Source organism: Podarcis erhardii (assembly GCF_964252035.2).
Source record: "Podarcis erhardii genome assembly, chromosome: 8".
Taxonomy (NCBI): domain Eukaryota; kingdom Metazoa; phylum Chordata; class Lepidosauria; order Squamata; family Lacertidae; genus Podarcis; species Podarcis erhardii.
The window spans coordinates 82,378,058-82,388,750 of record NC_138499.1 but is presented as its reverse complement, the minus strand read 5'-3'; the positions used below and the strand labels follow the sequence as shown (position 1 = coordinate 82,388,750).

Here is a 10,693-nt window from a genome sequence, read left to right as displayed (position 1 = left end):
TGAAAATACTTATCCTAAAGCTACTTCAACCCGAGGTATGACTATACAGTCATACCTCGGGTTGAATGTGCTTCAGGTTGAGCGCTTTTGGGTTGCGCTCTGTGGCAACCCGGAAGTAACCGAGCATGTTACTTCTGGGTTTCGCCGCTCGCACATGTGCAGACGCTCAATATGACGACACGCTCATGCGCGGAAGTGGCAAAATGCGACAAGTGGCGTCGCGTCTTACGTTCCGTTCAGGATGCGAACGGGGCTCCGGAACGGATCCCATTCGCATCCCGAGATACCACTGTATAATAGTGCTTCAAAACGTATCGTATGGAAGTGGCCTTAGGCAAGTTGCTATTCCTCCACCACCCCACCTACAATTAAGATTTTTTAAAGAATTACTGAAAGAATAATGGTGAAACATTGCAAGCACATGCTGCTGGCGTTCATAAACCACCTTGGAATGAGATCAGGATGTTATACAGAGGGATTGTCTCATTAGGTGAATTGAAATTGCAGGCTCACACAGCCTCTGCATATGTAGCCATCAAGAATCTTGCTTCTCCATTGTTGGCCATTCCATTTCCCATGCTTGGGAGGTAGGAGCAAGTTGAGGCTGAACTGTTACTGAGGTTCTGCCTTCTGGACATGAGGGAAGCAGGCAATGGGGGTGTGAGGGGGGAGGTGAGTGGAACCACTGATCCCCGAACCAAAGGGAAAGCCACCCCAAAGAATCTGCTTGCTGGTGTTTGTCCAATGTCATTGCTGTGAAGAGGTTGCGAATTCCCTGACGTCTGTGTAATTACGACTTGCAAATATATGGATGATGCAAGTTAGTAGAGGATGGAGCCAGGGAGTTTGTTCCTTTTGCATAGGCTGGGGTGATGTACGCTAATGTCATGGTGTATTCCGCCTTTAGAAGATTGGAAGTTGACTTCTGAGAGAGCCTGCAAGGTCCTCTGCCATCAGCTGGGCTAAATGACCCCCGTGGTCTGTCCGTCCCCAACCCTATGATGTCTTACCTTTAACTTTTTAAAAATACAAAACACAGCACTAATTTGTTGTTTAAAAAGAGAAGCTGCGCAGCAGAGTCCCCCACCTTCCCGGGCAAATGGAAAAGCCAAGCTAGGAAATGAATAAAACAAATCCAATATTGTACTAGGTCAGTGCCAGATTTATGTATAAACTAAACAAGCTATAGCTTAGGGTCTCACTCTCTTGGGGGGCCCCCCAAAAAAATTAAAGAAAAAAAGGTGTACATTTCCAAAATATAAAATAAAAAGCAAATAAAATAAAAGCTACATACAGCAACAGTGTTTTGTAGGCTCCTATTTGTTATGTGCAAATGTCTTTAGGTCCACAAGTTACCATATAGCATATATTCAACACACCAAAACAGCGACAATTGGTTGATGACAAAGGACAGCTGGATATATAAAGGGCCCCATTATCTCCAATAGCTTAGGGCCTCAGCAAACCTAAATCCGGCCCTGACCAGGATCGAGAAATGAATGAAACAAAGCCTGCACTCGGCTCGAGATGCAACCAGACCGCTCAGTGCAGATCTTAAAGGGGGAGGGCGGTGCTGCAAAACAACGTCGCCAAGACGCAAAGCGCTTTCCCGCGGCTTGCCTGCCTTTTCCCTGCCCTCCAAGCAGGTGTTTCTCAAACTTCCCTAGGGATGATGGGAGTTGTAGTCCAGCAACAGCTGGCCACCCGCGTGCGAGGCGGGGCGAGCGCGCGGAGACGCCCCTCGCTTTGCGCGCGCCGCCGCCTTGGCGCGCCTGCTTCCTCGCGCTCCCTCATGGCGCGTCCTCGGCGCTGCCGGGCGGTGCGGGCGCTGCTGCGGAGCTGCTACGCGGAGCTGCTGCCGCTGGAAGCCTTGGTCCGGCGCCTGCAGGCGGCCGCTCGCCCTGAAGCCCCGCCTCAGCCTCTGCTGCAAGACGGGGACCCCAAAGACTACCGCGCCTTGGTGGAGCGGTGCCTCGTGGGGCGCGCGGCCGGGGCCAGGGCTCCTCCTCCGCTGCTCACCTTTCAGCAGGTAAGGAGCGAGGGAGGGAGGGAGGGAGGCCGGCAGGCAGGCCGAGGATGGGCTGGGCTGGGCTCCCAGCTGGCTTCTTGCTGGGGCTGGGCTCCCCCTCTTTGCCTGGGGACGAGGGGGACCAAAGGAAGCTCTCCAAGGCCCTGGCACAAGAAATGCTTAATGCCAGCAAGTAAAGGGACCAGGTTTTTATTTTGTTTTTTAAATGATATTTATTCAAATTTTCAAAAACACAAAAAGAAAAATCAGGAAAAAAGAAAGAAAAAACATAGTAAAAGAAAAAACGAACAAAAAGAAGCCATAAATTCAAATTTACATCCTTTCATTATCTTGTGTCTTAGACCTCCTCGCGCCTCCCTTTTTGTATTCCAATTTATTGATTATTTCAGCAAATTCTTCCCATGCTTTTCAATCATTATTTAGATAATTTATCTAACAATCTATCTCAGTTTACCATTATTATCTTTAACTTTATCTTCCCTCAAACCCATAAACTTTTAAATTTTAGAATTTAAACCATATTTGTACTTAACACCTTCAAATCTTCTGCTAAAGCCAATTAAATCCTTTCCAGCACAATCTATTATTTCCAGGTTTTTAAAATCAACAGGCTTGAAGCAACAGCTTGAAGACCCGCACAGTGCCAGATTTAGGTACAGAGGTAGCTCAGGTTACATACGCTTCAGGTTACATACGCTTCAGGTTACAGACTCCACTAACCCAGAAATAGTGCTTCAGGTTAAGAACTTTGCTTCAGGTTGAGAACAGAAATCGTGCTCCGGCAGCGCAGCAGCAGCAGGAGGCCCCATTAGCTGAAGTGGTGCTTCAGGTTAAGAACAGTTTCAGGTTAAATACGGACCTCCGGAACAAATTAAGTACTTAACCCAAGGTGCCACTGTAAAGGTAAAGGGACCCCTTGGGACACGGGACCGAGCGATGGGAGCTCACCCCGTCACAGGGATTTGAACCGCAGACCTTCTGATCAGCAAGGCCTAGGCTCTGTGGTTTAACCCACAGCGCCCCCCCCCCCACGTCCCTCTTGTGCCAGATTTACGTATACACTAAACAAGCTATAGCTTAGGGCCCCACTCTCTTAGGGGCCCCCCAAAAAATAAAAGAGAAAAAAAACCTGGACGTACATTTCCAAAATATGATTAAAAAAACAAATGAAATAAAACCTACATACAGCAACAGTGTTTAGTTTTGTGTTGTGTAGGCTCCTATGATGTAAGTAATGGGCCCCGCCTGTATTTCACTATTAATATACTTCTTCTTAATTGTATTTCAGTTCAACAATTACCTTGATAAAATACATATTTTGTTATTTGCAAATGGCTTTAAATACCTATTAGGTCCATAAGTTACCATATAGCATATATTCAACACAAAAAACAGCAGCAATTTGTTGTTGACAAAGGACAGCTGGACATATAAAGAGCCCCATTACCTTCAGCAGCTTAGAGCCTCATCAAACCCTGGACTCGCAGCAGATGTTATGGGAGACCCAGCAGACAACAAGCATGGAACCCACACAGTTGATAATCTACAAGAGGCCTCTCTTCGGAGGCATGTTCACATGCTCGGAAGTCGCAGTTAGCTATGGCCATGTCGGCATTAGTATCATCATTTAAAAATTTTCTTTACTGCCCTGCATCTGAAGATCACAGGGCGGTTTGCAATATAAAAAACACAAAAATACGTACCACAATAGCAAACGAAAACTCTTCCCCACAAAAAAAGTTTATTTGGGTTACAATACACTTCACAACCTGCATTATGTTGCACAGAACGCAGTCTCAAGGTATATTAGCCACTTCACTTTCAGCGATTGTAACTTCCCTTCTTCAAATATTTGTCTATGTGAACCAGCCTTTGATATCTTTGAATTGTGCGTTGCTGGTCCATGCCAACAGGTTTCTGTCTGGCACACTCAGCTTAAGCAATTTCTCCGTATAAATTGTGCAAGCAGGCATCATTGTGGAGTGCTCGAGTCACATGTTGGCGGCATTTTCTCTTGCGGAACTGTTGTTGTTTAGTCGTTTAGTCATTTAGTCGTGTCCGACTCTTCATGACCCCATGGACCGGAGCATGCCAGGCACTTCTGTCTTCCACTGCCTCCCACAGTTTGGTCAAACTCATGCTGGTAGCTTCGAGAACAATGTCCAACCACCTCGTCCTCCATCGTCCCCTTCTCCTTGTGCCCTCCATCTTTCCCAACATCAGGGTCTTTCCCAGGGAGTCTTCTTTTCTCATGAGGTGGCCAAAGTATTGGAGTCTCAGCTTCAGGATCTGTCCTTCCAGTGAGCACTCAGGGCTAATTTCCTTCAGAATGGAGAGGTTTGATCTTCTTGCAGTCCATGGGACTCTCAAGAGTCTCCTCTAGCACCATAATTCAACAGCCTCAATTCTTCGGCGATCAGCCTTCTTTATGGTCCAGCTTTCACTTCCATACATCACTACTGGGAAAACCATAGCTTTTACCACACAGTAATACCCAGTTTGTTTGGCTCTTTCAGGAACCTGTTAATGAAAATGTTGCTTGCTTTTTTTTGCAGGTTTCCAGTCAGGAGGATGTCGTGGCAAGAGTCATTCAGAGAATCTGTGAAAAGAAGAAAAAGAATGTCCTGGCGTTTGGCTACGGACCTTTGAACGAGAATGACCGCCATCTGCCCTGCATGCCAAATATCTGCAGCTACCAGCGTAATAGCACAACAGAAACCATTCGCCAAAGTGTTCTGTGGGAAATAGTGCTGAGCAGAGTTGGAGATGATGTCATGATGTACATACTGGAACACTGTTCTCTCTTCATACTCGTTCCTCCGAGTTGCTGTTACCAAATGTGCGGCCAACCCATCTACGAACTTGCTTTAAGAAGCGCAAAAACCTCTCCTGAGTTCTTCAGGCAGAGATATCCCAGGCCGGCACCCAGTGTCTTATCTAGCTACCTGCGAGGAAGGCTTCGGCCTTGTGGGAAATACCTTGCGAAGGCAAACTGGGGGAAATGGAACTCTAGGAAGCAGAGATGGCGCAGATCACAAGAAGGTGTAGGCGGTGACTCACAGCAGCCTTTGAAGGTTCAGAGAGCTGCCAGGCTGAGCCCTACAGCAAATGAACTGGTTACAAGGTCCAGTGACTACCTAGAGGACCAGCCAAGCCCCAAACGCTGCCTATGTTTAACAGCACCTCCTCGTAAAAGGAAATGGGAGGACTGTTATGAAATTAGCGCTAAGAGAAAGAAAACCACGCAGACGGACGAGGGCCTGGGAGAAGAAACAAGAAACCCAGTTCCCACTGAACGCAAAAAACAAATAATTCTGGATGGTGGTGGGGATGCATCTAGAGGGTCTGTAAGTCCAATTTCAGAGGAGCAGGTAGTTTTCGTGAAGCCTGTTGCTCAGAGAAGTGAACTTGGAGCACAAACCTTGGATTGCACAGCTCCTGATAATTCAGAGGTTTTTTCATGTGGTCCTGCACAAAGTACGGAGAGCAAAACACTGTGTGGATGTAGTACCAAAACAAAACCTCGCACTTGGGTGCCAAAGGTAGAACCTAGCATTTCTGATTATTGCTCAGTAAAGCTTGTGAATGCTGCTGCGACAGACAGAGGCCTAAGAACATCCAAGCCAGCTCAGGAATTTTCAGATAGGATTTCTGCTCCTGCCGTGCAGATTGAAAGACGCTCCCTCTTGTATTCTTGCCGGCAGTTGAAAGAGCGTCTACCTAAATCATTTGTGCTGAACCGCTTAAAGGGCTATCCGGCAGGCGGGTGGCGGCTTGTGGAAGCCATATTTTTGAACAGCAAGATTCCAAAGCAGCCAGGCAAATCAAGTCTTCCAGGTTACGATAGGAAGAAGAAGCGACTTCCAAAACGCTACTGGCAGATGAGAGGCGTCTTCCAGGAACTGTTGCAGAACCACACAAAGTGTCCTTACCTAACAGTGTTAAGAAATAATTGTCCCATTTGGGAGTTGGACAAAATTGGCCCAGGAAGACGGAGTTGCGAGCAAAACATCTGTCAAGAGGATCAAAGATTGCCAAGGACATGGCAGACGAACGCCACAGAAAATTTCCCCAGAAGGATATCGGGTGTTTTGGGTCCATTCTCAGGTGCTTCCTGTAGAAGCTTTGAAAAAGCTGAGTTGCATCAGAAAGGAACTGAAATGCAAGCTCCCCAAGTCTCCCCCAGTTCTGACGTCACAGTGTTCCTTAAGCGACATAGCAGCCACTGGCAAGTGTACACTTTTGTGAGGGGCTGTCTGGAGAGAGTGGTCCCTGCTGGACTCTGGGGTTCTAACCATAACAAATGCCGCTTCTACAAGAATGTAAAGCAGTTTATCTCTCTGGGGAAGTTTTCTACGTTTTCGTTACGGGAGCTGATGTGGAAAATGAGAGTCAACGATTGCGCTTGGCTTCGTCTGACCAAAGGTATGGACTGTGGTTATTAAAATGAAAGCAGCATCTCCTGAAAGTGGCTTTATTTTTAGACTGTCCTTCCTCATGTCAACATAGCAGGATAATTTCCAACCTAGTGCGAAATGCAGTCCTGCAGGGATAACCTACATCAGGCATGTCCAATAGGTAGATTGTGATCTACTGGTAGATCGCGGGATGTTCCTGGTAGATCCTGGCTGATTTCTGGCCCCTCAGAGATCTCCTTACAAAAAAGCGGTGGGGGGGGGGGCGACCCAACTTTGCCTTTCCTAAAAAAGGCTCCAGAACTTTGGCTTCATAAAAAAAGCTGAACAACTTTGGATACAGTTACAGATGGGTAGCCGTGTTGGTCTGCCATAGTCAAAACAAAATAAAAAAATTCCTTCCAGTAGCACCTTAAAGACCAACTAAGTTAGTTCTAGGTATCTGAAGAAGTGTGCATGCACACGAAAGCTCATACCTAGAACTAACTTAGTTGGTCTTTAAGGTGCTACTGGAAGGAATTTTTTTATTTTGTTTTAACTTTGGATACATCACACTGCCAGTTTTTTTTATTGTGTGAGTAGATGGCAGTCTATTGGGAGTTGAACGTCCCTGACCTACATAATGCTCTCTACTGTGTGGTGTTAGAATATAGCCCCCATCAACTCCAGAAAGCATGGCCAACGGCCAGGGATTTGATGGGAGTTGCAGTCCAGCGCCATCTGGAAGGACTCAGTTCTGGCTATCGCTACAATAATACACAAAGTGTGTAAATGAAGTTGGTAACTTAGGAGTGTAATGTGTTGGGCAACCATCCATTGCGTCCCAGCACAATTCCGTTATCTGAGAGATATACGTTGATGATGCTGTTTTATTCCGATGCATTTTGTGGGATGTCCTTTTGGGGAAAAGTGATGAGTAGAACTAAAATAACCCATGAGACATCCCTTCCTGTCCAAGTTACACATGTTTTGCTAGGCTTGAGCCCAGTGAAGTAGGCTCTGTCAAAAGGCCACCAGACCATTGTTCTCAAAGCTAGCTTGGCCGCAAAAAGTATAATCATTCTACAAAGCTGGAAATCAGTCGTATCTTCCCAGTGTTGAGGATTCTTTTGGGAAACAATCCCAAAAGAATGTGACAGCTTGGGTTCAGCTTGTGGTTAGCGAGCAGAGAGTTTAACCATGCATCCTGGTTTGGATAGCTCAGTCGGTAGAGCGTGAGACTCTGAATCTCTGGGTTGTGGGTTCGAGCCCCAGGTTGGGCAAAAGATTCCTGCACTGCAGGGGGCTGGACTGGATGACCCTCGTGGTTCCTTCCAACTCTACAATTCTGTGATTTAAAACAACCCAGTTAATGAATACAAGCAATAGAGCAGCAGCTTGAGAATAATAAAACAAAAGAGTGGTTTTTTTTGAGAATGCCTGGGAGAACAGGGTTATTTATACTTGCCATCTAAAAGCCAGCAAGAATACTTGCTGTCAGAGTGTCTGCAGTCTGAATTTCTAAGGGCAAGGCGTTCCAGAGTTGGGAGTGTGGGGAAATAGTGATGGCACTCTCATAGCAAGCTCAGCTATAACCAGAATTACTCAGAATAGGATGCTGGTATTCTCTAGCAGATTTCAGCCTTGTAAATAAGTCTGCGGAATTTGTTGTTCCTGTTTAGTCATTTCCGACTCTTCATGACCCCATGGACCAGAGCACGCCAGGCACTTCTGTCTTCCACTGCCTCCCCCAGTTTGGTCAAACTCATGCTGGTTGCTTCAAGAACACTATCCAACCATCTCGCCCTCTGTCGTCCCCTTCTCCTTGTGCCCTCCATCTTTCCCAACATCAGGGTCTTTTCCAGGGAGTCTTCTCTTCTCATGAGGTGGCCAGAGTATTGGAGCCTCAGCTTCAGGATCTGTCCTTCCAGTGAGCACTCAGGGCTGATTTCCTTCAGAATGGAAAGGTTTGATCTTCTTGCAGTCCATGGGACTCTCAAGAGTCTCCTCCAGCACCATAATTCAACAGCCTCAATTCTTCAGCAATCAGCCTTCTTTATGGTCCAGCTCTCACTTCCATACACCACTACTGGGAAAACCATAGCTTTTACTATACGGACCTTTGTTGGCAAGGTGATGTCTCTACTTTTTAAGATGCTGTCTAGGTTTGTCATTGCTTTTCTCCCAAGAAGCAGGCATCTTTTAATTTCATGGCTGCTGTCTCCATCTGCAGTGATCATTGGCGAATTTACTAGCCCGTAAATATTTCAATAAGCTTGCCCGAGTGGTGTGATTTTTTGTGTGTGATACTCAAATGGTGTCATGGCCCAGAAGACAAGTCTGTGCCACCACCCTTGCCAGATCCTGTCCTTCCAAGGGAGGAAATTGGCATTCCTACTACATGGCCAAGTGTGCATATGAGAGGGGACAGATCTTGCCATGCCTGTCTCATAACGTAGCCGCAGCAAAAATGTCTGTGGGGGTTTCTAGCTGTGTGTTTTCATTTGGGAGGAACCCATCTTTGTAAAATGTTAGCCTATACTTTGGTCGTGGTGGCAACTTTTTTTAGAAAGCTCTTTCTAGACTTAATTGTGAATAAACCTGCAATTCTGCTTATAGAACTCAGGCATTTCGTTCCTGCCTCCGAACACCGTTTCCGTGAAGATCTGATGTCCAAATTCCTGTACTGGGTGATGAACTCCTTCGTTGCAGAACTGCTGCGATCTTTCTTCTATATCACGGAGACTATGTTTCAAAAGAACATGCTTTTTTACTTCAGAAAGGCTGTTTGGAGGAAGTTGCAGAGGATTGGCATTAGGTATTTATTACTTGAAGCGCCGTAATTCGTATCCTGCGCGAGGGGGGTGGGGAATGTGTGCTCCCTTTGTACAGTCTCCCATACCTTCCTCTGGGAAGATGCCATTTGAAGAGGGTCCCATTTGCACTGCACATTTAATTATATTATGCCACTTTAATCCATCATGGCTTCCCCCAGAGAATCCTGGGAAGTGTAGTTTGTTAAGGGTGCTGGGAGTTGTTCAGAGATCCCTATTCCCCTCACAGAGCTACAGTTTCCAGAGTGATTAAAAAGTCAGTTCCTCTCTGCGAGGGAGGCTAGGAGGTCTCCTAACAACTCTCTGCACTGTTAAACTACATATTCAGCATAAATATAATGATAATAGTAATAATAAATTTTTATTTATACCCTGCCCTACCCGGTTCAGAAAACCGGGCTCAGGGCAGCTAACAACAAATTTAAAACACTTAATTGATGCAACAAAGAACAGCATAAAATACAGTATAATATGGGAAGTTTTTAATGTTTAATAATAATAAGAAGAAGAATTTATTATTTATACCCCACCCATCTGGCTGGGCCTCCCCAGCCACTCTGGGCGGCTTCCATAGAAACCAAAAATACAGTAAAATATCACACGTTAAAAACTTCCCTGAACAGGGCTGCCTTAAGATGTCTTCTGAATGTCAGGTAGTTGTTTATCACTTTGACATCTGCTGGAAGGGCGTTCCACAGGGCGGGCGCCACTACCAAGAAGGCCCGCTGCCTGGTTCCCTGTAGCCTTGCTTCTCGCAATGAGGGAACCGCCAGAAGGCCCTCGGCGCTGGACCTCAGTGTCCGGGCAGAACGATGGGGGTGGAGACGCTCCTTCAGGTATACTGGGCCGAGGCCGTTTAGGGCTTTAAAGGTCAACACCAACACTTTGAATTGTGCTCGGAAACGTACTGGGAGCCAATGTAGGTCTTTCAAGACCGGTGTTATATGGTCTCGGCGGCCGCCCCCAGTCACCAGTCTAGCTGCCGCATTCTGGATTAGTTGTAGTTTCCGAGTCACCTTCAAAGGTAGCCCCACGTAGAGTGCATTGCAGTAGTCCAAGCGGGAGATAACCAGAGCATGCACCACTCTGGCGAGACAGTCCACAGGCAGATAGGGTCTCAGCCTACGTACCAGATGGAGCTGGTAAACAGCTGCCCTGGACACAGATTTGACCTGTGCCTCCATGGACAGCTGTGAGTCCAAAATGACTCCCAGGCTGCGCACCTGGTCCTTCAGGGGCACAGTTACCCCATTCAGGACCAGGGAATGCTGTATTGTGATTTTAATATACGGTTGGGAGCCGCCCAGAGTGGCTGGGGAAACCCAGCCAGATGGGTGGGGTATAAATAATAAATTATTATTATATTATTATTATTATAAACAACTGTTTAAAGCAGTATGATACTGCTTTAAACATGTCGTGCAGACGAGGTCTAG

The 10,693-nt window shown here is 46.5% G+C and overlaps 1 protein-coding gene across 8 annotated transcripts in view; it reads left to right on the top strand.

Annotated features, from left to right (window-relative positions):
- Nucleotides 1-1,792: 1,792 nt before the first annotated feature.
- TERT (telomerase reverse transcriptase) overlaps nucleotides 1,793-10,693 on the top strand; it is a gene marked incomplete at its 5' end in the record, with an annotated part of 57,134 nt that continues 48,233 nt past the window's right edge. For all 8 annotated transcript variants that reach the window (XR_014159043.1, XR_014159044.1, XR_014159045.1 and 5 more), the window contains 3 exons: nucleotides 1,793-2,029; nucleotides 4,585-6,454; nucleotides 9,043-9,241. Coding sequence is in view for 1 of the 8 variants with exons in the window: in XM_081872596.1 (XP_081728722.1) it covers nucleotides 1,793-2,029; nucleotides 4,585-6,454; nucleotides 9,043-9,241 (2,306 nt within the window). The remainder of the gene's footprint in view (nucleotides 2,030-4,584; nucleotides 6,455-9,042; nucleotides 9,242-10,693) is intronic.